Below are 27,848 nucleotides of genomic sequence, written 5' to 3' on the forward strand. Positions count from 1 at the left end.
ATATTAACTTTTTATTCACTTTTGAAATGTAAATTTCACCTTGATAAAGGTTAACACATATTAAGGAAAGATTGTCTCACTTTTTTTTAATTTATAAAATAGGTGATAGAAAGTGAATTTAATTTTAAAAATGGGCAGATCTTGTAAAAAATATTTTCAGAAAAATCATGTATAATTTTTGTCTGAGTGTATATTCGGAAAAATGAGATAATTAAATTGAACAATCGACTAAAAGAAGAATTCATAGGAAAGTAGACAACATAAAATTTTACTGATTTTAATCTACCATAAACAGGACATCAACAATAAATTGAAATATACGTTGGAAGCAAAAACAAATTATTCTATAACGCAGGTAAGAGCAGATCTAAATGCATGCTTACAAAAACAAACTGAAAATGTTCTAAAATAAATTAACTACAATATTTAAAAAAAAAAAAAAGCATATGAAAGACTACTATGTGAGCATTACTGAGGTATTGAAAAATAAAACAATATGGGTCGTAGTTAAAAAGAAAATACAAACATTTTAAACACATGAATTAAAGACAAATGATAGGACAATTGTATTTGCACAAACTCTATATGAAATAACTATAAATATTCATCCTTTTTGTAACAAATAAAGAATATCCAAACAAATTGATATGCAAGTATTTAATTTTTTTTTATAAAAAAAACATCACAATTTACAATAAAAACTTTTTTTTGTGTGGATAATATAAAGAAAAATTGCAAGGAAAAAAAAAGACAAAACAAAACTTGCCAGTACTGAATTAAGAAGGGAAAAAGCATAGCAACAAACTTAAATTTATTCGCAAGAAGCATAATTTTTTTAATACAAAGAAAACAAATTTTGTATATACACATTATATATATATATATATATCTACATCCCATAATTATAAATCTTGATAAATTTCCCCTTATTCTTTTTCAAATTCTGGAGCAAAAACATCATATAAAAATGAGCAACCTAAAGGAACTTCAAATCACTTAATTTTTTAAATGTAACACTGTACAAAACTAGCACTATAATCTTCAGCAAATGATAAAGTATAAATTCAATTGTGAGTGTTGATTCTTACCAATCGTCTAAAAAAAGTGTAGAAAATGTGATCAATAAAAAAACAAGGCTTTATGGCAAGTTTAACAGCCTACAAATATATCAAATGAATTCCAGCATTTTTAAATCATCTGGTAATCACAGAGCAGTATTTCACAATTTTGATCAGATGATTATATTTTATGTAAAAGAAATAAACAGATCAAGGTAAAGCTTTACACTCTATAAACTTTGCACATTACAATTGCAAATACCCTTATAAACACATACCTGCTAATTTAAGCAAAAAAATTGGTTTAATCTTTTTTCTTTTAAAAGTATAATCAAATGTAATTGTGAAATTTTGAAATAAGCAATATAAAAAATTCTAGGCCTATCCACTGCACTTCTTTGGTGAAAACACCCAGAGACATTGTAATTATGCTTATAATGTTTCAATTTACAATATAATAATCAGCAATTAAAGCATCGTTAACAGTAATAGTTTTCGTATTGATTAGCATAATTTTTAACAAATACTATTACACAGTTTAAGATAATATAAATAATACAGTGTTTAATATAATCCCTTCCCTAACGAACATTTATATAACATACAAATTTTGTTGAGTACAGTTGGATAAAAAAGAAAGCTTGACTTTGAAATGTCTATTTCTTTTACACAAATTACATAACTATCTACATTCATCAAAAAGTATTCACAGAACTGTATCACTTGTAAGATGATGCATTTAGTTATTTTACAACAGCCATAAAATAACAAAGCAATACCTAGATGTGACAAAGGAAGCACAGTAGGTAAATACGTCTGTTTGATTTTTACAGCACAAAAGAGCCATCACCTTATCTAATTTCTGTAGAAAACTGTGCTCTTTGAAAAAGTGAATTAATTTTTTAATACAAATAAGCCAATTATTAACTAATTTTTAAAGTGCTTCAAAGTTACATTATTCAGGCCTGTTTTAGGTAAGCCCAATTAGCATATTAAAAGTTATTTATTATTTATTGACAACATAAAAGCCACTGTTGACGAAAATTACTCCGCCTGGTCCTAGTCATTATTTGAATGAAAAAGAAAATTTTTTTTTCAGAAAAAGAATTATAAGAAATTTCAGGTCATTTAGGCATAGATTATATTATATTATATAGGTACTATTTTTGTTTTACTTTGTCACAGCAACATCAAATATTCTTTGGAATTATAATAAAAATGGCAAACAGTCAAGACGACATTGGGACGTTGTTGTGCCTCTCTCCTTTAATTGGGAAGTGGCACTGCAGTCCTGGCAGACTAATGAATGCACAGAGTTCGAGGTTGAATGGCCTCTAAGGCAAAGAGGTCCAGCCAGGCAAATATAAAATGTATGGAGTACTGCAAGCAGATTTCCAGACAGCAGTGTATGAATGAAGAAAGGCAAGTGATCTAGATACCTGGAAAAGTTAAGAATATATTGGTTTCAATATGCAATAGATAAATTTATGTTCAGTAAAATTAAAATTTTTTAACATATATTTCCCCCCTTTTCTCTTAATGTAATCAACGAATAAAAACATAACAACGACACAGGACATTAAATGTATATATCAGAGTAGACAAAGCTTTGAACATGATTTGTTTTTGCTTTCTTTCTTTCTCTTTCTTTTAAAATATTAATCTAAATCAATGTTTCCCAAAATTATGACTTTTGCGTACCCTTTCTAAATTTTTCGTAACGCTGTGCAAATCTTATTAAAATAAAAATAAACGTATTTTTGAATATAAAAAATTTGCACAAAAGTTTAAAATCACAACTGGCTGCTGACACCACTAATTATTAACTGTTAACTCTGCAAAAAATAGCCAATAGAAAAATATGTAATCGTAAATTTTTATGGTTAGCTTTGTTTTTAAGTAAAATCTTTTGAAATTTTCGTTTGTTGCAATATATTTCGAATAAAAACGCGTACCCCCTCTAAACTGTTCCCGTACCCCTGGAGGCACACTTTGGGAAACACTGATCTAAATTAACAATTAAATTTGATTAACTCTTTATTCTTGATTTAAATGTCATGGTTAATTCTGTTAAATGAAGAATGCATGATTCATTACAAATGGGCAACAGAATTGCTTATGTATATATATAAAAAACTAAACTTAAGATTAAATTTGCTATTTAATTCTTTATCCTTGACTTTAGTGATAAAAGTAAATAGCTTTGAATTATTCAGTACATCCTTAATTTTTTTTAGCTAGATACAAAATCTGTCAATCTAACTTTCATTTGTTTCCTGATTGGTCTTTTAGAATTACACTAATTTAATAAGTAATAAATAAAAATTACAAGGTATAATACATATCTTATACATAATATACATACATATAACTATATTTTAAATTTAAGGAAAAACTACTACAATTAGGATTTTTAAATTTTGCGTTAAACATTTATTAAAAATAGGAATGGCTCTAGTGCAGGACAATCGGTGAAGAATAGTAAATAACTTTATAGTTAGTAACATGAGTAAGTAATAATAGTAAGTAACATGAATAGTAAATAACATGTTTTATTTGTGCATTGCCTAATCTTTTCACTGATAATTGAAAAGATATTTCTTTTTCAAAAGCAACACATAAAATACAGACAACTAGCTAATTAACACAAACTTGATCCACTATATCCGAAGACTATTATGACTGATTTATTAGAAAGTGTGACATTTAAGGGGATTAAATAATGAAGTATTCTTATGATATGCCAAATTGATGCTTGGTATAATGACCATTGCATTCCAAATGAAAACAAATGCTATAACATAAGATCACTATATTATGAGTACACAAAACTATTGCAAGCATTTATTTATAATTATACTGGACTTATTTGGAAAAAACAAACAAATGTTCTAATTTTGTTGTTTTATGTTACATTTTAGGAGGAAAAACTTACAGGAACCAGCTCTTTCCAAAATATTCAGATATCATCATTTACAAAAAAGCTAATAAAAAATTTCAAGTAACTTAGCAACGATATATATACAGCAGGGGTGTCAAACTCAAAAGCTAACTTGGGCCAAATAAACAATGCTTAACTTTAGGTGTGCTGCAAATAAATAAATAAATAAATAAATAAAAATCAGCGTTCATAGAAACAAATATTTTTATTTTGAATAGTACATTGTAATAAACATATATAAAGTAAAATTATTGTTTGATATTTGACATCTCTTCTCTGCTACTATCCTTCCTATTTCGGGAGAAATTTTATTTGCCGAGACTACTTTTCAAAGATGACCTAACGTGCGCGTTATTAATACGGTTTCGGACAGGAGATTTATTTCCATTCATAACAGAAAATAATTGTTCGCACAGATAAGTACTTCCAAACATGGAAATAATTTCATATGCGAATTTCCGAGTATTTTCAAACCTAGCAGGTAAATATTCGTAAAATTCAGCATAACCACTTCAATGAACTTTGCCTTCAAATTTGAGCCGCACTGAATCTCAATCACTTCCATTTGCATGTTACTGGGTACTGAGCCTATATTTATTGAGAAAATCGACGAAAACAAACAAAATTTGTCTTCCAAAGAATTAAAATCTTTAAACCTTGTTTCAAATTCTGTTCTAAGATTTAGAATTTTTTCTGCGTATTTTTGATACACTGCAGTATCCCTGGAATGGCAGGTGCCGCAAGCTAATTAGAATTTTACATTTTCGCGCATACAATTTAAAATGATTCGTATAGTTCATAAATAAAGTATATCATAATTTTATATGCTAGTTTCCTTTCTAATTAACATTTCTATTTTATTTTGACTTTGTGTCGGATATATTGACTGGGCCGCAAAAATGTTCATCTTGGGCCGCATGCGGCCCGCGAGTTTGACACCCCTAATATACAGTATACTCTCAATATCTCAAGGTTGAAGGAACACACAAAAAATGTTTGAGAAAGCAAAAGTTTTTGCAATAACAAGTTTGCAATATCTAAATATGTTCCAAAAAGTAGAAAAATACAGTCTAAAATAATACTTTTAAAAGAGTCATGAAACATATGAATAACTACTAATAATTATGCATGTAATGATAGTTGACTAAATACAGCAGTACAGTAATAATTTTTAAAAGTAAGACAAAAATAATCATGCATTAAATAAAAAAGAACTGGTTTACAATAAACTTACATTGTGATTTTTTTGACAAAAAATAATTTCCCTCTTCAAAAAAGGTTTGGCATCATAAGGTTTTGAGAAGAAACTCTTCGACAGAGGAGTTTAAATTAATATTAGGTGGATATGTAATGCCAAGAGGAAAATATCTTTTTGACATAACAAGATTTTCGAGATATTGAGAATATACTGTATATAATATATAAAGCATGCTTTCTACTTACATTAAAAATTTACTTTTAACAATATAACACTACAAAGTTAGGAACAATGGACAGAAATGGCATTTTACAAACCCAATCTGTGCTGTTAGTCATATTATGGGTCATATAATAAATTTAATGCTTTTAAAATGTTCGGCTGGAAAGCTTTAACAGTTAAAAAAAGTCTTCATAAGAAAAATAAATGAAATAAAGGTATGGGACACAATTGTTACACTCTCTAGAGAAAACTGTTACACGTATTTCCTTATTTTACTAGCCATCGAAGCATTATAGTTAACTTCTATACAAATACTTACTCTAGCAGCATTTCCTTATTCCTCTTATATCTTGAGTTGTTACCCTTACTTTATCTGGAAAATCTGTCTGTTCTTTGCCAGCCATTTGCTGTGTACATGAGAAAAAAAAAGAATTTTATTACAATTGTTATGAATGAAATCTTTAACTAAAAATCAATTAATACATTTCCTGATCACTTAATGTAAGAGAAGAACTAGAGATGTCCTAATATGATTGGGAAAACATCATGCCCAAAAAGAATTAAAATAAATAAAAAATTCCTTAACTATTTTCCAGTTGCATCACACCAATAAAATATTTGAAATTCTAAATATTTTTTTCTCCCAAGAGAACCAAGGTAATTTGTTTCCTTTTCTCCAAAGATATTCTAATATATGTGAAAAAGTAGATTTTTTTTTCCTCGGTCAAATGTGTATAAGAAAGATGCTATTTTGCTCAACGATGAGGGCAATTTTTTTCTTCTTCTAAAGATAGCAAAGTTTATCTTTATTGTACGGTTCTCTGATTAGTTAATTCCATTTGGAGTTAACAGAAATACTTCAAAAATTCATATAAAACTACACTTTGCACCAGATTTCTAGAACCTTTTAAATGTTGACAAAATGAATTCAAATTATGCAAGTGTTGGTTTTTATAATATTTAATAAATTTTTTTGCAGAAATCAGAGCAGTTGGCTTCACTGTAATAAAAATGTAGCACAGCTTTTCATTTTGTCATTCATTAAGGATTCTATTTAATATAATAAATAGAATACAAGTTGTATCACATTGGAAAAATGATCAAACATTAACAGGATCAATAAATCTACTAGAAACTAAAAACTAGATTAGAAACTGTAATAAAATCACAGAAAAACTGCAAAATAGAAACTAAAAGACATAAATTATAAAAATTATTCGTCATCAGATGTTTCAAAAATCTTTAAAAAAAAATTCATATTTATGCTTATTAATAATGAGAATTGTTGCATCAAGTTTCTTGGTTACTATTATTTCATTTTTAAGCAACCACATTAAAGAATTAATACGTAATATCAAGCGTATTTTGAACAAGCTAAAAATTTTTTCTATACTATCCAGTTTAATTTACCAATATATGAGTAAAGTTTTAAGAAGAATCATAGTCGTTATTGCAATGAACTAAAAGTGAAATACAGATATACAGTCAAACATTGTTAGAAAATTTAAAGATGAAAATATTTTAAGAGGATTTCTTTGCTTTCTTAAGGTGATTTCTGATGATTTTTTTAAAAAAAATTCAAAAATACATAAACATGTACCAATTTTACATTTTAAAAAAGGTTATTTGTAAGCTGCAAATAAATCACAGGGGAAAAAACATTTAAGAAAATCATATTCTACAATTTTAAAAACTTTATTACCTTATTCAGAATCGATTCAGCTAAATCTCTAAAAGCTTTCTCTATGTTAATATTTGCTTTTGCACTGGTTTCTAAAAACCTTATGCTATGCTCCCGTGCAATCTATAGAATAAGTGAGAGAAAAAAAGACAATAGTTACTTTTTATAAATAATTAAATTTATTGTAAAATTTTTAGATAATTTTACTGAACATATTTTTTATAAATTACTTGCTGAAAAAAAAGACAGAAGAAGTTTATTCAAAACAGAACAGTCATATACACTATAGTAATTATAACAGTCATATACACTATAGTATAAAAAGCAGAGATTTGTCTTCATTCTAACATGATATTTCAATGCACCCGTAAAAAAAAAAAAAATTTACACTACTTACCCTCCACAACTGCAATATACAAATTATTTATGCAAGTTAAATAATTCCTGCAAGTGCTTCAAATAATTAATAGCAAATGTATTCATTTCAGACAAAATTTTAAACTTGCATAAGCACGTCACTAACAATAGAGAATAGCAATTTAGAAAAAAAAATAGTTAATGGCACAAAAAAGGCACAGTTTAAGAATATGGGATCTTGCTAAATAGTATTCAACAACAAGAGTGAATCACAAAAAATTAAAATTTCAAAGGGAAAACAATTTGGGAGATCCCTTCACTGATATAGTAAAAGACAACTTAAGCAAATTTTAAATTAATTTTTCATTACATAATAATTTTTTTTTTTTTTTTGCCCATTAAAGATGCAAACTTTACAATGCGGTTTTTAATAAAAAACTATGCCAAAATTTAATTTACAACAGATTACACAACAGATAAAATTAATTACACAACAGATAAAATATTGAATCAAAATTATTTGCCACTTTGTTACTAAAAAGTGCCTAATTATTATAATCTTAATTATAAGCCTGAATTAAGATATATTTTAAATTAGGAGAGAAAAACAGATTTTTTTAACAAGTAAATTATACAATCAGTGGTTTCTCTTTGCTGCCTCTCTCAGTTTTAAAAATTTGAATAAAATAAGATAGCCTATAACAGTTTTTAAATAAATTATGTAAAATAGCAATTTTTAATATGAATTTTGAATTTATAACACATGCTTTAAATTAGTTACAAAAGCTTTAAATTACGGCTGAAAAAGAACTTACTGCTTCCCCACGTTCTTTACTAATCATTCTTTTATCTTCCATGTCACATTTATTACCTAAGATCATTTTTTCTACATCTTCATTTGCATGCTGGAAGTAAAGTTTTAGAGATAAGTAATAATTTGTTATAATGGTAGAAAGAATTAAAAAGAAAAATTCTTACTTCATCAATATTCCTTAACCATTTAGCAATATTGTCAAAACTTTTAGGATTTGTAATATCATACACTAGCATAATGCCCATTGCCCCTCTGTAATAAGATGTGGTTATGGTGTAGAAACGCTCTTGACCAGCTGTATCCCTGCACAATTATAAAATTACAATGAAAATTTCCTTAAAAGCATTGACAGTGATTGTAAGTACCTTGACTGAACATAGTAAGAGCAAAAAGAAAGATAGTAACATTACTAAAAGAGAAGAAAACAGACAAGGGAAGGAATCCAATCTTGGATTATCGTTAACTTTATTTAATTATTTTCATTTTAGAAACATTCAATGAGAACAAAAAGGAAGGGAAATGAAATTAATGAAAGGATAATTTAATTTAAAAAAATGACATTTTTCTCAGATTAAGACATAAATACAACTTCACAAATACTAGCACATTTAAATCATTACAAAGGTAGAATTTTTTACAAAATAAATTTAAAAATTGGAAAAACAATGTACAGTGTATTGCAATATAAATGTGATCGGTGTGTAACGATGTAAAACTTCTTATAAATGTTTTTAAATTTAGGATAAATTATAAATGATACACCTTTTTAAAAATTAGATGGCTATATTGACAAAAGCCAGTTAAGCCTATCAAAAGAGGTTGACAAAAATGTTCTAAGTATTTAACAGTTATATGCATTCTCAACTACAGAATTGGAAAGACTGTTCAAGACATTTCACATAGTACACATGAAAACTTGTAACAATATTTATGACTCTAAAAGTTATTTTTGTTTATATTTTTACATTAAATGTTTCAAGAAACATGTTTGTTTCACACTGAAAGTTAAAAATAGGTATAAAAAGCTGAATAGCAAATGAATGCAATAGTCTGAACAATTACCTCTATTTACATTGAATTCCAAAAGTTGGCATAGAATTTAATAGTTGATTGTAGCTTTTAACATTATTTTGCTTTAAGTAAATTACTTTAATTAAATTCATTGTTTAATTAAATTCCTTCAATTTTTGCTTTAAATTTTATCGGTAAATTTTCCGCTTATTTTCTTAACTGCCACTAATGCAACTACAAAATTTCCTTAGCAAGAAATCCAAAAATTAGCAGCACTACAATTAAAATATATAGACGTTCAATAAAAAGTAACTTACCAAATCTGTAATTTTATTTTCTTTCCTTTGATATCTAATGTCTTAATTTTGAAATCTATACCTGAAATTTAAAAAAAAATAAAAAATAAATTATTTTAAAATAAAATAGGACGTGAGAGTAGCATTGTCATTTTTACGACCAAATATAAATGAAATTATCAGAAAACATCAAGCTCAAATTTCTCATAAAAAGTATTCTTATTCATTTGTAATTAATCCCTTAATAAAAGTACTGTTGTTTTTGTAGTACATATTATATTATTTTATTTAACATTCCAAATTATTATCATGAACTATTTTACACAGTGCACTATAGGTAAGTAAAAAACTTTTAAACTTATCTTTTTTTTTGTGTGCCGCCAAATTTTGAAATCGTTAAAAGTGTGCAGTGACAAAAAAAAGCTTGAGAATCACTGATCTATAACTTCAATACTAAAAAATTGAAAACTAACTAAATGCAAATTGTTTCTGTTGATTTTAATGTTAATCTCCGATATATTAGTTTTATCTATATTTTTTAGTGCGTACCACATACAAATGTTATGTATGATGCCAACTACCAAAACGACGAAAAAATCTATTATATATAATTCTCTTACGTGGCTCCCAAATTTTGGCTGTACTTCTTTTCCGCCGGTGGCAACGTTTGCTTTGTTTTGAAAACACCAAAGCATTCTGCCTTTTAATTATGTGTTTCTGATATAATATATATAATTCTCTTACGTGGTTCCCAAATTTTGGCTGAAGTACTTTGTACAACTAAATAAGATTCTTTTATTCATTCATAGAGAAAACAGTCGGCAAAGAATTCTGTTAGGTTAAAAAACATTTCGCTAAAAAAATAATGAATTCTAAAAGAAATAAAAATAAACAACTTAAAAAGTAAAAATGCCGTTGCCAGCCATAGAATTTTTTGAAAGTTAACTTAGCAACATAAATCAAAATGACATAGAAGCGCAACTAGATCTAAATTATGATACCTGAGCGCTTGACGTAACAAATCCTTCAATTCTAAAAGTGTTGTATCGCCAAATGCCCAGATTAACAATTGTGTTCTTAAAGAAATTCTATAAAAAGTTTTAAATAAAAAACCTACTTCTACAACTGCTTCTTGAAGAACTTGGCTCATTGATTAAAAATATTGTTTTAATTTTACAGTATTAACTTTACTTCTACTTTCATTATTGCTATGACCCTCTTTCATTACATTTTACAACTTCATGCTAAATTTGAGGACTTTAAGTTGTCTTGTGGTTGAATACTGACATTTAGAAATGTGTACATAAAAAAATAATATTTAGAGGTTAAGAGTTGCCTCAGAAAAATTTGAATTGTTGACATTGAACTTAACAATGGAAACAATCGTTTATGTGAAAAATTGAATTGTATTGTTGACATCAAAACTAAAAATATTGTGTTTCAACTTAACAATACTACCTTAATTTATACTTCAGAATTGCCTCGGAGAAATTTGAATTGTTAGCAATGACTTCAACAAAAAGTTTTATTTTAACTGACAAATACTATATTATAATTTTAACTTTTTCTATGACTATACTCATTTTCTTACTCTTTTCTTTGTTTTTTATACATTTTATTTTTTTGTGATAAAATAAAAAAAACTTATAGTTGTTCTGCTTCTGAACACTGATGAAAACACAAAATGATGGGCTTCATCAACAATAAAAAATATATATATTTATTTTACAAATTCCATATTATTAAGGTGGCGCCCTTCAGAGAATTAAAAATACAAAATTATCTTCATCAAAGTCGATGCTTTACATCCGGCGTTCAGTGGCAGACTCCTATTTCATATGGTTTTACAACACATGGCTTTAGCCCTCTGGTGGGAAAGACTTTAAAACAAAACTTACAACAGTTACTTTTCTCAACAACTGAAATTTAGAATAGTGTGATTAAGAAAAATATGTGAACTGTTTGCAATTTCAAATTAATATTGAAATGTACAGGTTTAGAATTTTTTACAGTGAAAAATTTTCGGAACTTCAGTATTCAAAAAAGTATACAAAAACTAGACGTTAAAAACGTATCCAATGAGCGAGCAAAGCGAGCATTGGATTGCGAAGCAATCCGAAATGAACTGTGAAAGCAGTTCCGGGGGTTGGTGAGCGCCAGCGAGCAGGGGGCGAAGCCTCCTAGTAACTTAAATTTACGATGAGATATGCACAAATAAATTGTATCCAATAATGATTATTTAAATTCACTATTAGAAATTCGCGTGTCGTACTAACATCGTAATTAAAGAACGGGACCGTAAAAGACCACGAAGAAAAGCACTGCTGTAATTGCAAAAAAATTAAAAAAGGAGAGAAAGAGAAATTAAATTTACGATGAAATTAACACGAGTAAAGTGCGCCAATAAGAAATTATTGAAATAAGTGATTTAAAATTTACATGTCGAAATAAAAATCAAAATTTTTAAAACTATGTGAAAATGCGTCGCAGAAACTGCCGAAAAACAACTGGGATTTGCAATGCAATCGGCACAAATTAAGTACGGCAAAAAGTGATCAATTAAATATGCGATTCGTAGCACACACGAGTCGTAAAATAATAATAATAAAAAAAAAACTATAAATATCTAGTAATTTTAGCTAATCGATGGGAAGGGTGAAAACAGAAAACTATAAGTAATCCTTAACCACTTATTTTAAAATAATATTAATAGGATATGAAAAAGGATCCAATAAATATCCACAAATGTCAGTCTTGGAGTAGGTAGATGAAATAGCTTGTGATAAGAGGAAACACTCATTTTGTTAAGTTAAAAAACATTTAAAATCAGCTGATTAAGTTTTTTTTTTAAGAATATTTTTTCATGAAAGTACGTACACATACAATCATTATTGATTAAAGTTATGCTCACAAGTGTCTTTAAAATACATAATTTAAAGCTTTAAAAAAATAAATAAATTAAAATTTGACCTACAACACGTGTTTTGTGTCTGGACTGCTAGTATATCTCCCGAGTGACAAAGAGAAGGTAAAAGAAAAAAAGAAGAAAAACGTGACATTTATAAAGGGTCCCTGAATATATCCATAAATATGATCATCATTATTACATTACTTAGAAAAAAAAAATTCATACTAAAAATTTCAGATGTTTTTTTAAGTAACATGTAAACATAAAATGTACAAATCACTTGTTGGATCGGTTGAAAGCATTTTGTTCTGTGGTTTATAATTAATTTCACTTTTGTAAACCAATAAGATAAAAGAACAATAACTTTCACTCCTAAAAATGCTATTTCGAAAACGAAAAGAAGCAATGACAAAATGTGTGAGCAATGACTAAATGTGAAAGCAATTCATTAATAAGCCGCCTCTGTAAGAGATGGAAAATAATTCACTATTTCTATTAATTAAACATGTAACGGAGAAATCACAGTAAAAGAGATAATAATTGTTTATACAAGCCAGAGGCTATTACTGGGATACTCGAATGATTTATGCGTATCGAAAGTATTTTTATCACGATTTTATGCCCAGTGGTAAATGTTTATCGTTCGCCTCAACTAGCCAACCAAATACTACCCAGACGAGATGTTTTAAATCGACCTTGAATATTAAGCTTCCATTTTGTGACTGTCAACTTCCTTTAATATAACACAGTTAAAGAAATAACACTACTGATCGTTAATTAAGGATATATATTTTCGAAGAAAGAGAATGACTCATCATCATCTTTTTTCCCTCTTAGATTGAGGGAAAAAGGGGGAAAGCAGATGATAAAGAATGTTCTTTTTTTCTTCTTCCAAATTAGAATAAGCGCTCGTTACGTCCCTGAAATTAAAGTGGAAACAATTAACGATTCACTTAGCAGCGAACATTAATTCCTTGAAAAGTTACGTAAAACAATCGCAGAAAAAAAAAAAAAACTACTTTTATCGCGAATTTTGAATAAATAAGTGGATAAAATCTAAGAAACGGTCAATTTAAATGCAAAAGAGAAATATATTTTTCTTCTTCAAAAAGTAGATTATATCTCTGCATAAAAAATTATACGATGGATCAAAATAAATCTGACTCGTGTTACGCCATGAATCTAACGACCTTGGATTGATCAAGAAATAAACAAATTGTGCATTTTAGCATCTCTTTGGTGTATTACGCCATAGGATATATCCTATGGATATATGCACGCAAACATTTTAAATATTGTTAATTATTTAATACAAATTTAGCTAGTTTTTGCATTAAGAGAAGCTTTTTTCCGTAACAAATTTCGTAGGCTAATTTGAAAAAATAATGCTCTTGGCGAAGTTATGTTGGCAGTTTTCAAAGAGTTGTATTTTCAAATTAGCCTCCGATATCACATATGCATGCACCTACCACGTATTTCAGCCGACATTCTTATACGTATTTATATTATTAGCCTGAAATTTAATTATTGCGTGTAGTACATATAATAAAAAGCAGAATGAAACGTTTTATTTATATTTAAAACTATTTAATTACGTTTACTATACAAAATAAATATAACTCAAAAGTATAATTATATCAAAACTAAATAAGTTTTTTTTTTTTGTAAAAATCGGTTTAGTCTAAGTATTTATAACAAATTGATAGATGATAGAGATTTAAAATGAGATTTGTTCACATAATTAAAACAGATCTCGCAAAAACGTTGCTGGCATTCATGATAAAAATTCGATTCCTTACAGGAAGTTGCAGCAAATATTGCTCATGCGGCTAGAGAGTGGATAAAATAGATAAAAATTGAAAGGCATGATGGAACTCCTGGAAGTAAAGATAACGGCTGGCACTTTATTTTTAATTGATGGAACAGAAGAAGGGCTGGCACTTCTAAAAAAGATAGAACTTGAACGCCATAAGCAAGCTATAATAGATTTGCGAAGCAAAGTATTTTTGTTCCATATACTTGTTTGCCTATCTAATGCACCTAAAATCTAAGAGTGTGAAACATGGACAAAAAGAAAAAGCAAGAAATTAAGATTTAAAAAATAAAACTGCTCCTCACTGTGATATATTTTGAAACAGAACGTGATCGATATTCGAAAATTTATTTTAATGGCTCAGTTATGAAGAAAAATGATGAATCCAATCACCTGAGGGAAAGAAATATCAATGAAATCGAAGTTCTGCAAAATAGAATTCCTTTCTCTTTTGTATTTCTTCACTCTAAATTGAGAAAATGATTCCAGCATCATTTAAACAAAATTTGGTGACATTGTTTTTTACTTTAGCAAGTACTGATTTCCTTAATAATTAATAAAATGGTGGTAAGTTAAAAGTGTTGTTTTTTATTTTAATCTGCAAAATAAATTTCATACTGCAGAAGATAAGTTACTTATACTGTTTCCATCCGTTCGTCAAAGATGTTCCCCATAAAAAATCGAATTAAATTGAAACGGATAACTTTTAATGGCTTTTGTGTATTTAGAAACTAATTTTCTTTTCTTGAGGAAACGAGGTACCTAAGAAAAAGCTTTATTCAATCAGTTAAAGAGATCTTGACTAAAATACATACATATAATGAACAGTACTAATAGATGGAAGGTAACTTAAGTTGATCTTTGAAGCCAGAAAAGGTTTAATCAGTTCTGTTACGAAAATGAGTTCTGCTTGTTTTGACACGTGAGAGAAACAAGCCTGCTTTAAATACTGGTATTTGCTTAGATTAGGAACAGGGTCGGGGCAAATGTTTACTTTTTGACTAAACTGATTTTGACTCCGCTAACAGTTAACTTTGCTACGTCACAAAATGAAAAGATAATGCGTTGTCCGCTATTAACTTATAAGCAAATATTTTATTGTCCTTAATCGAATCTTCTCAACTGTCTTAAAAAAAGTATTGTCCTGACATTAAAAAAAAGTTTCTTCCATTACGGAAGGGGTGCACAAACTGCGGTCCGCGGAAGATTCTGAACATAGAGTTGAAATACCTACTAGTTCAACTCTATGATTCAGAACGAATGAAATTTTTTAAGAGGAAAAAAATGTCGAAAATTTTGAATTGCACTTTAGTGTCATCTCTTTTTAATGCGCTCAATTTGCACTAATTCTATTGTAAATCTACATTGTTTCTCGATCGCTTATTAATTGGTTATTGCTACGAAATTCCACATCATGGTTTTAAAAGACAATATTTTTAATACGATATTACAATAAGCAAATTTCGAGTTTGAGTAATTTTTGCCGATTTCATTATAAATCCAATTCATCATAAATTCGATCGTTTTTTTTGGAATTTATAAATACCAATTTCCATGTGGTTTATTAGATTCCGATACATTTATTACGATTTGTGAGTTTTAAATCGCGCATCTAATTTATCACTTTTTGACGTTCTTTATTCATCACAATTTCAGCTTTTTTTTTTTCAAACAAAATTATTGGAAATTTCAAATCATCCATTTAAATAATCCCTTTTTGATGCACTTTTCTAATTTCATCATAAATCGTGACGTTTAGATCTTTTTTTGGCATATATAACTAGATAATATTAATTTCAGAGAGGTTAATAAATTCCTGATACATTTATTACAATATTACGACTCGTGTGTGAGCTATGAATCGCATATTTAATTGATCACTTTTTGCCGTACTCAATTTGTGCCGATTGCATTGCAAATGGTTTTACGATCATTTTTTCGACAGCTTCTGCGACGCATTTTCACAGTTTTAAAAATTCTGATTTTTATCTCGACATGTAAATTCTAAATCACGCATTTCAATAATTACTTATTGGCGCACTTTACTCATGTTAATTTCTCTCTCTCCCCCTTTTTTTTGCAATTACAGCAGTGATTTTCTTCGTGGTCTTTACGCCCCCGTTACTTTAATTACGATGTTAATACGACATGCAAATTTCTAATCGTGAATTTAAATAATCACTATTTGAAACAATTTACTTGTGCATACCTCATCGTAAATTTAAGTTATTTTTTCGAGGTTTTGGTAGTTGGCATCATGCATTTGTATGTGGCGCGTACTAAAAAATATAGATAAAACTAATTTTACTTTGAATATAATATATCGGAGATTAACATTAAAATCAACAGAAACAATCTGCATTTAGTTAGTTTTCAATTTCTTAGTATTGAAGTTATATTCCCATTGTGTAGTTTGACTTAACAGGGGTCTGTCCAGGCCAAATTTACTACCGTTTAGTGGTACCTTCACAAATTCAACTTTAGGAAAGATGTTAGATTCACAAAATACTTTTCCTTAAAATTTTATTTTTGTACCCAGTAAGAAAGGATAAATCCATATTTTTCTGTTGATTTTTTTGATATAATTTTTAATTTTCACAAATTAGGTCTAAATTTTCACAAAATAGGTACCTCTCAGAAAAACCTAGACAGACCCCTGCCTAATACTGATTAGATAAATTAAACATGAAAACTGGCATCGATAGCCTGGTCGGTAGGGAGCTGGGATGACTGAGAGTTCGAACCCTGCCAGTCGAAGACTCCCCGCGTAGTAAAGTGACTGATGCACATTAAATCTGTCGAGTCGCAAAAGTCCTCCATTCTCCCATAACAAATCATTACCTCTGGAGGTACTGGATTGGAGATCGATCGTTCTCTGATTCAAGTCAAAATTACGATTTGTGGATGAATGAATGGGTCTGCCATATAAATAGGTGTAATGTATGATGCGGCAGAAGTCGAATTCTTGGCCATAGATGGCGCCACTGAAAACAAGAAACGCACAATCTGCCTTAAATTTGCTCGGTTTCACCCAGCTGGCTTGCCTGTGTGGCAAGTAGCATTAGAAACAACAACAAACATGAAAACTTGATCACACCAACATATCAAAATTTTTTTAAACAAAAGAAAATTATTTTCTCACAATTAAGACTAGAAGAGTTAAACCGAAGGAGTATAATTACACAAATTTATAACGAATAATTTAACAATAAATAAGGAATCAGGTTGAAACAGAGAAAAGAAATTGAATTACAACATCTTTGGAAATTTAATCACCAATTCATAATTTAATGATAAAATATAGAACAGAATCCATTATAAACTATCTCCTATTTAAAGAAATCCCAAATTTAATGAGTAAAAGTCTTGTTAACAATATTGTTAAAAATATATTAGTGTACTCTTTTAGAAAACAATATCTTCATATTCTTGAACTGAATGGGAAAAGAAATTTTGAAAGCACAAAATTTTCAACCAAATAATGAAAAACAAAAAAACATTCAAAATCATATAAGGGGGTCTTTTATATAATTATTGCAAAATAGGTTTCATTATTAATTGTATTTTCCAGTGAGAAATCATGATGGAAGTACCAAAAAGGTATGAAAAAGCAAGAGGTAGAAATTTTATTAATATACAAATATACTGTGCTGTAGAGTAATTAGAAAACATTGAATATTTTTTTGAAGAAAAATACAAATGGAAAATTTAATGATTCAAATGTTTTATGATTGAATAAAAACAAAATTCTATAAAGCTAAACAATAAAGGTTAAATATTTTCGTTTTTTAATAAAGATCATAATGGAGCAATTTTGACAAAGTTTTAAACTGCACTTAAGTCTTTTGTACTAACCCTAAATCAGGGTGCGTAGTCAGTTTTTCAATTAAAAAAAAAAGCACCTTTTAAGCACTCAAAAATATTTTTAATCACCTTCCCAAAAAAAATATCATAATTAGGATCTGTGCAGTAATAAAAATTATTTTTTTCTATCCTTTAAAGTACTTAATTTATAAACATAAAATCAATAAAATTAAATAATATTTTTAAAAACTTGACATAATTATGATGATATAACTAGTTTCTGATAAATATTGCAGAGAAAATTTTAAAAATAATGCATTTTTTGTAATTTAGAACAACAATCGATACAGCAAATAAAAAATCTCTTTTTAAAAGATAGAAAATTAAGCACTTTTTACAAATGCCGAATAAAAAAAGCACCTTTAAGGGCCTTTAAAAAACGCAAATAAAAAAATAAAACACCCTTAAGCACTTTTTAAAAATGCTATGTACCCTGTAAATTTATTGAACATGATCTTTGCTATGTTTCATGAGCGATTGGATTTAATGAGCATTCCGTTTTATGAGCTGGGCAATTCCATATGTGACGGAATGACATTTTGACTTTCAAAATAACAATTAATTGAAGTTTCTATGCATCCAATTTCAAATGAACATTGTTTTTTCTCATGCATATCATTATTATTGGCAAAATGCAATTCATAAACTAAAAAAAAAAAAGGATTTTCAATTTTTTTTATTTTTAATTTTATGAACTTTTTATTTGTGTGACGGAATGACATTTTGGCAACCAAGCTTTTGGCATGCCACTTAGAACTGGTAGTTTCTGTGAATTTTGCAGGTATTATTTTTCTGAACTATTTTTTACTTTTAGTATAATGTGTAAGCAATGTAAAATGTGAATTTGGAAAATTAACCTCAGGTTGGCTAGCAGTTATTAACATCTATTTGCTGTGACGGAATGACAAAAAGTTTAGTGGAAGAAAGTCTTCATTTAAAAAATGTTTTATTAATATGTAAATTATAAACAGAATGTAACAGATAAACAGGATTAATATTTATGTTAGAATTAGTAAAATTTCAACAATTTGAAAATTATGTTGTCTCTGAAGAGGTTTTATATTTAACTTACCAATGTCACATCTTATCTTCGCTCTCAGGAAATTTTTGCATAAATCAATTTTTGTTCCCTCTTCTTTTTAGTACTTTAACAGCTAAATCGTCTTTGTTTATCAAAGTAATTTGCGTCACATATAAATGCTCCTTTTTTTCTTCGAGGTATGGAACAATGATTTAAGAGCCGACCGCATACTCCTCAGTCATGCTTTCCATTTCTCTTCACGACAGTGGCTTTTCAAATCATAAACTTGGTTTTGGTTAAAATTAGAAAGCATTCCAATTTTGATGATTCACTTCTCAACAACATGAACGTATAGTGCACGTCTTTTGTCCCTGGCAATGCTGCTGTAACAAGTGTCTAGCTGAAGCCATTCTCTTTTGCCCTCTCTTAAATGGAATAGCTGGACAAAAACAAAACTGCAACGATTTGTTGCTTCGACTTTTTATATAATATGCAATAGCATTTTATGATTTCATAATGTGCCGTTTTAAAGCAGACAACATCTTGTTTGGCCTTTTAGAACAAACTCACATTTACATGGTATTTACAGGTTCATGTGTTGTGAGATATTAATGAAATACACTTAACAAAATTGAGAATAAAAACAAAAATGAGATAAGACACACTTTAAGCATAAGCATATATTGCATATGCACTTTTCGTTACTCTGCCAGAGTTTGTATTATGACTGAATCCTTCATACTTGGGGGCTTGTAACTAACATCATCTTAACAGTAAAATTTTTCAACCAAATTAAACAGCTCATCAACATCACTTTTCTCACTTAAATTAGTTTTCTTTTGAGCTTGATGTTAAATACATCTCATATAAAGACTGAATTAATTTTTTTACCTCTATTGGTGATTTTGGAAGTGAGTGTACAATTTTTTTTTATGGCTTTACCAAGACTCTGCTAGGATTTGTATAGGGAATTTAAATTATTTGTATGTGAAAAGATTGGTAGAATTTGATTTTTTCCTTGTTTACACAATCTCTGCACAACAGCGTATGCACTTCTGAGTTTTTTAAGTCCAGCTTTTATCACGGAAGCTTTCTTCTCACCCCTTCTTTCTCTGTTTTTTTTTTTATCATATCATGGGGATCTTGTTCCCTTTCAACATTCTATCTGTGTTTCATCAGCTGTTTTAGCTATTATGTTAATTGAAAAAGAAATAATTCCCTAGTTTTTGAAAAAGTTTCTCAAGGACTCGTTTTGTCATTCCATCGCCGAAGATGTGTCATTCCGTCACACTAATTATTGGAAGTTAATAAACAAATACATAAAATTTAATAATTTCTCCTTGATTCTTATGCCATATCTGCTTTATATTCCAAATATACGCATTTTCATTTTGAAAAGACATTGCTATGTAAAAAAAAAGAGACTAAAACATGCGACGGAATGACACAAAAAAAAATTTACTTTTATTTTATATATTAATTTTAAAATGACTTAAAGACTATGTTTTAAAAGTTTAAATTCTGTACTATATGCATATTTTTATCAAAATATTGCAAAAGAAAGATACATTTCTTTTATTTTATAAGATTTTTCAAGAAATTAATTTGAGCACAAATGTGGACAATTCACTAGTCAGCAATGTGATTACTTTAGAATGCTACCAGATTCAAAAAACTTAAAATTATCAGAAATGAAGCAGTAATATATAGACTTTAGCTATTTTTGAACATATTTTTGAAATTAAAATATGTTAATTCATAAAAAAAAAAAATTTCACTTAAAAGTTGACACTTTCGTGGAATTGCCCAGCTTCTTGATGAAAAAAAGGTTCAACAATACTACTTAGAAATCAACTAAGAAGTAATCATTAAGCAATCACTATCCAAGTACGGAATGAACATATACTTTGCTATACATATAAGGCTAAATGACACAAATATTGCTACATAAACAACCAGGTATTTTATTTACATTGCACTAGAGCTCCATAATGAGCTACTAGTGACTGTTTAAGAAACATTCCTCAGGAGGATTCAAAGACATGGCACCACAATTTTGATCCTCAGTAGAAAAGGGGGGGGGGGACTCCTACGCTTTGGTACCCTGACGACCTGCACCGAAGTCTAACATTTTACAGCAGAACAGTTTAAGAAGGACCAATATCAAGCACCTTTGGTCTTAGGCAGGCTGGTCTAATTAGTCACCCCACCCACTTACTGACAGTAACCAGTGTCGCCTGACTTCGATGATCTACTGGGAACCGTGATTACCACAGCTTCAGTTTTATAATAAAAACCTTTTTCAGTGTCAACACATGGAGATGCAGAAGAAAATTACAAACACATTAAAAAAAGATACAAGAGATTTGACAAGTACGGTACAGAGAACAAAATAACGAAATAAAATGAAGGAGATATCCTAATAACTGGAAAGAATATGATACTAAAAGAGGTCATTAACTGAACTATTAGAATTATTTCAAAGTATTCAATGGTTATAAAAAATACTAGATCAACATCTGCAATGAATGACTTTAGTTGAAAAACTATCATTAGAAGCCCAGTCATTTAAAGACAGGAAATATATTCAAAGATACTTAATATATTTAAAGAAAATATATTTAAAGATAATTTTTAAAAATATCCAACATTGAATATATCTTTCATTATCATTAATTCGAAGTTTAAGGATGCTACTAATAATCACTAAGTTTAGTATCACTAAGCTTCTTTATCTGAATACTATAACACAATTCCTAGCTTTTCCAACATTTGCGCTAATATTCAAGAGTAGTAAACTTTTTCCAAATACAATTTCAATTAGGATTAAAGTTCTATAGACTTTATGAATTTAGATAATTGATTTGAGTAAAATATTGCTGACAGTCATTAAATTTGTTGCTGCAACACTTCACATGAAAGACTACAGGAATAAGAGGTTCGAACATAATGAGGAAACGCATTGTAAGCAATGTAGTGAAGGGAAATATCGATAAAGATAATTCAAGTAGACCTCAGTTACTCATTAGTTAAAGAGTTCTTAAAATGCCACAAAAGGAAAAAATAACACGAAAAAATAAAGAATTCCTAAGAGGCTCAAACAAATTTTTTATCATTTTCAATTGAAGGGAATATATTGAGAATGTTAAGCAGCAATATACATAAGCAAGTTTACATTTCTTAACAAAAACTGATGAGTTAAGCTAATTTTGTTGCAAGGTGATAAAAGATGTTATTAATTAAAATAGTAAACACACAAAACAGTTCGAAATTTTTTTTAAAACTTTTAGAAACAGAATAAATAAAAAATATATAAACGAAACAAAAGGAAAACATCCTCATAGTCTGCAACTTACCTATAGTGGATATAAATGTCGTGTTAAAAGCATCGTCAGAAAATCGAAATAATATACATGTTTTACCAACACCGGAGTCTCCAATCAATAATAATTTGAATAAAAGGTCATAAGCTTTTTTAGCCATGTCACTGATTTAGTAAACAACGCAGTCCCTAAAATGGCTATTAGTACACATTCACTCTCAAACCCAAAACAGATCCGACATTAAAGAATTTATTGTTAATGTTCTCGTTGCCATATTTATTAATTAGAAATTACGAAATATTAAAACCGTGACAGCCGAAGTACTGAATTTCTGTTTGGTAAAGTACGCACATCCACCTTATTTTTTCTTAGAGACCGTTCTTAGTCCCTAAAAAAGTCTCTGCATTTAATCTTTCGTATGGGAGTTATTTAATAAGCTTAAGATTAACTTATCGATCACATGATCGAGAAACGTATTTGCGTGTATAAGTAGAATACAAAGAGAATGACTCCTTAGATGCGCTGCACTTTAGGATCTGTTTTATAGTGACATCTAGTGACAATTAATAGAAGTAAAAGTTTATCAGTACTCCCTTAAAACCATAAAAATTGTTTTTTACAAAATCTAACTGAAAATAAAGAATCTGATTTTGTCAATTACTGAAACATATTTTTCCCCATCTAAGTAAATACTGTAATTGAATCTTGTAAAAGAATATTTTTTAATAAACTTACATTAAATATTATACTTTTAACTTAGAAATTAACTTAATCTTTTTATTCGTAAACTTTTTTTTTGAAAAGGTAAAACTTGGTACCTAGGTTAATTACTATAAATAGTAATATCAATTTAAAAAAATACAGCTTTTATCAATATATTTAAAAATTAATCAATAATAATAATAAAACTTTTGGTCAGTAACAATAAATTTTGCACATAATTCATAATTGAAAAAAATATCGGGGAGATTTGGAAGTGCAAAATAAAAAGTGCTGATAAAAAATTTTCTTATTGAAAGAAATTTTTTTTTATATTAAGTTGTTTCTCTTCAGTTAACAATGCTTTTTCTTTCTTTATTGTTTAAATTTTTAGTCAATTTTGTGTACAAAAGTAAGCATCTTAGAAGGAATTAATTGATCATAAAATCAGACAAAATTATTTAAACAATATAAGGCTATAGAAATATTTATGACCCTAATAAACTTATCTATAACTACAATATTTTTTTTATAATGATTAACTATATAGCATCAGTAATAGATTGTAAATCTACATTGATTTAGTGTTTGATTTTTGTTTATTTGTTAGCAGAAAATTTGGTTACAGGTAAATCTGTAACATCATATTATAGAATTTGTTGCACCTTCTATACGATAAAATATACAGTTTAGTTTAATTATAATTTATAATACGCTTAGTAACTTAGCATAATATTTTTAATAGAAGTATAAGCTGAATTTTTTTTTCAAGCGCTCAACAAAATAGGCATTCACATAAAAATTAAATAAAATCAAAAAGGAAAGTTAAATAAAAGCAACTGAATTTCCTTGTTTGTGGCAAAGTACAAAATTTTTAACAAAAATATTTTACTTTTTTAGTATTGATCATAATGGCTTTCAAATATGAAATATTAAACTTAGTATTAAGCTAAAAAAGCTTTGTATATGACTTTATTATGCAGTATGAATCTAAATAAATAATTATCTTCTCAATTAACTGTTAAAAAAAGATTTTAACAAACTTTGTGCTGTTTAATTTTTATCAAATTCGCCTACTTAACACTTTGATTCCAAATTCGATTAGATGAACCATGAAAATCATAATGTGTCTTAACGAGCATCACGATTATCAATTATAATAGTTTTTTTTCTTCTTCCAATTTAGACATTTTTATCTATTGTAAGTGTTGTGTCATAAACCCTTTAATTTAAAATGCTTATTTTTAACACTTACCTGCTTCCTAAATCTGAAAAAACATAAAGGGAAGGAACATAGAAGGGAAGGAACATAACAAATTCACCAAACTATTATAGATGCAAGGGCGCCGGCAGTGGGGTGCAAGGGGGTGCACTTGCACCACCCTGCCTTTTTTTAAACAATTAAAGAGTATAAATTTTTTTTTTATTAAAAATATTTCTATTTAAAAGCAAATAGTTAAGCAATTATTGATACATAACAATTAAAAAATTGTTTAATCAAACAAGAATTGTAATCGTCTTGTTAGCTGTCCAAAGCTGTTTATAACGTTTTCAATGAATTCTGAGTCATCTTTGATTCTTTTCTTATGCACACTGAGCATGCACAAACTACTTTATCTCTCGTGAGACATTGTAGTACCGATTCCATGTTTTCATGCGTCGCATTGTACTAAAAGTGCGCTCAATAGTGCACGTAGTAGCTTGAAGAGTTAGGCCAATTTTGATTGCCTCCGCTACTGCTGGATAAGACGGTGTGGCCTCAATATCTAAATCGATGTATTCGAGGGATTCATAAGAATTTTCTCTATTCCTCCATCAAATTCGTAATTTTTTTAAAATATATTGTTAACAATGAAGAAATGTACAGGTATAGGACAAAATAATAGGAACATCTGTGAAAGAATGGAGTCGTTCTAGACCGTCCAATAAGCGACGGGCAGTCGCAAGAATGTGACACCTAGTGGTGATGAAAGGCAAGGTAACTGTCTAGCATTTGGCAATGTGAGATTTGCAAGAGAAAAATCTGTTTCTAGCAAAACGAGATTATGTCCGACCTCTCTGACCTTAAAAGAGGCATGATAATCGGAGCTCGCCTGGCTGGAGCGTCCGTGTCCAGAACAGCTAACCTTGTAGGTGTTTCAAGGACCACTGAATCAAGGACTCTGTCGGCTTACACAAAGTTGGGTAAGGTGTTTTCGGCGAGGCACAACAGCGGCAGGAAGTCGAAGTTGTCAGACCGTGATAGACGGGTGTTGAAGAGGATAGTCGCTCGAAAACGCAAGACTACACTGCCTGTGATAACATCCAAGATGAATACCCACCTTCAGAACCCTGTATCCATGAAAACTATTCAACGGGAGTTGCATGCTGCTAACATTCATGGCAGAGTAGCTATTCCAAAACCGTTAGTTTCAGCGCGGAATGCTTTGAAGAGACTACAGTGGTACCAAGACCACCTAAAATGGACACAACTGCAATGGGAACAAGTCATCTGGTCTGATGAATCCTCTTTCGCACTATTCCAGACCACCGGACGTGTGTTCGTGTGGCGAACGCCGGCAGAAGCATTTCATGTTGACTGCCTGGTTCCAACCGTGAAACATGGAAGTGGTTCAGTGATGGTGTGGGGCGCTATATCTGCCCGTGGATTGGGGCCTCTCGTTTTCTTGAGGGGCTGGTCAAAGGGGACCATCACCGAAGCATTCTTGCAGATCATCTTCACCCTATGCTTCATACTGTCTTTCCGGGAGAACGTCCTGTGTTCCAAGATGACAGCACCCCTGTTCACACGTCTCACTGTGTTCAAACATGGTTAAATGAGCATAATTATGAAGTGGACCATCTAACGTGGTGTCCGCAGTCCCCTGATCTCAATATCATTGAGCCTTTGTGGGTTTTTTTTTGGTGAAAATAGTCCGTGCTCGGTTTCCTCCTCCACACACACTCTCTGAACTCGAGACAGCTCTGCAAGAGGAATGGCTGCAAATTCCAATGAACTTTGTTCAAGACCTTTATTTGTCAATTCCACGTCGAATGCAAGCTGTCATTCAGGCCAAAGGTGGCCCAACTCCTTATTAATAAAATATTTTAGTTTTTTCACAGGTGTTCCTATTATTTTGTCCTCTACCTGAATCTTGAAAAAAATTAATAGATGAAAGTATATGCAATAACAAAAAAAAACGTAATATCAGAATATTTAAAAAAAAATGGGGGGGGGGTTAGTTTGTTAGACGGTTGCACCCCCTTTAATATTACTCTGCCGGCGCCCTTGTATAGATGCTATCGATACTTACTTAATAGTGGAATTGGGTACTACAGGTTTTGTGTTTAAGAAGCTCTGTGATAAAAGCTACCCAAGATACTCATACAGGAATTTAAGATAGCTGCTGTATTCCTATAATAATTCCTTTATGTGTGAAAACATATAAAATCAAATTATTAATTGTGTTTAAATTTGATTATATTTTCCACGTCGCATTTTTTATAACATATTTATCACTGATAAATATGAAATAAATAGTTAACATGTGTATTTAACATTTTGGGAACGGCTAGTACAACAGTTATTTAAACAAGTGAAATGTTTCAGTTCCTACTTTATTATTATAGACTATTTCTATAGAGAATTTTTAAAAGAAATAGCAATAAAAAAAATAGCAATGGCTCTGCAACTGAGTTTTGTGTATTGACCATGTTAAAGACAAAACAATCGTAGTCTCACAAAAACTGTACATTTGTCTCTCATATATAAAATATTTTATACATATATATAAAAAAAAACTTAGGGTACAATCGCTGAACCCTCCAATCTTTTTAGCATCTGGCTTGGCTCATTGGTTAACCAAATATACAGTGGTGGCCAAAAGTGTGGACACTTTTTGAAAGTTTCATGTTTTTCAACTTTGTGTGCTTGTAGAATATATTAATTTTCACTTAAATACAAACGTTTACATATCAAATTGAAGGTAATTTAATGTAAAATGTAATAATAAATACAGTATTACAATATCTGTATTGCGAAAAAAGTTACGCAATTAATAGTAAGATCTATCTCAGATTTGTATTTTTTTAAAATGATACTTACACAATCAATACTGAGTAGGATAACCCTTATTTTTAAAGACAGCTTCACAGCGTCTTTTCATCGAGTGAACGAGTGTCTGGAGTTCATCTTTCGTAATCACATGGTGCAAAGAATCAATAATAGCTTCACTTAGTTGTCTTTTATTGGATGGACCTTTTTTTTCGTACAAGAATTTTCTAACGTCGCCACAAATTTTCAATTGGGTATAATATAGCCTACGTCACAGGTTGTGTTGTTCCTACTAAATTTAACCCATGAACGGCATTTTCTGCGAGCCTAACTTCAAGCCACAAATAAACAAACGAAGTGTTCGATCGTTTAAATAGCTGCTCGCCAGATTTTATTGCATTATAAAGAAAAGTTATTGAAGTTAAATACAACTAAATAAACAACAACAACTAAAACAAATAACAACAACTACTAATAACAATAACTAAATAAACAACAACTAAATTCCATTCGTTTAGCATTGCGTCATATGTTGTTCCTACTAAATCGAAGTAGTTGTGTTTTTTTCATATTATACCCAATTGGATTGAGATCAGGGCTGTTTCCTGG

At 29.2% G+C, this 27,848-nt stretch overlaps 1 protein-coding gene across 1 annotated transcript; it reads right to left on the bottom strand.

The window, feature by feature from the left end:
- Positions 1–261: 261 nt before the first annotated feature.
- Positions 262–22,775, bottom strand: LOC107455601 (ras-related protein Rab-10). The gene is made up of 7 exons (XM_016073224.4): positions 22,541–22,775; positions 9,600–9,660; positions 8,436–8,574; positions 8,273–8,362; positions 7,122–7,223; positions 5,739–5,826; positions 262–2,497 (listed from the first exon to the last, which is right to left on the bottom strand). The coding sequence occupies exons 1-6, from the start codon at positions 22,665–22,667 to the stop codon at positions 5,740–5,742; spliced, it is 606 nt and encodes a 201-aa protein (XP_015928710.1). The 5' UTR covers positions 22,668–22,775; the 3' UTR covers positions 262–2,497; position 5,739.
- Positions 22,776–27,848: the final 5,073 nt, after the last annotated feature.

The sequence above is a fragment of the Parasteatoda tepidariorum genome, chromosome 1 (genome assembly GCF_982258835.1).
Source record: "Parasteatoda tepidariorum strain Cologne lab strain chromosome 1, Ptep-v5.0, whole genome shotgun sequence".
NCBI lineage: Eukaryota > Metazoa > Arthropoda > Arachnida > Araneae > Theridiidae > Parasteatoda > Parasteatoda tepidariorum.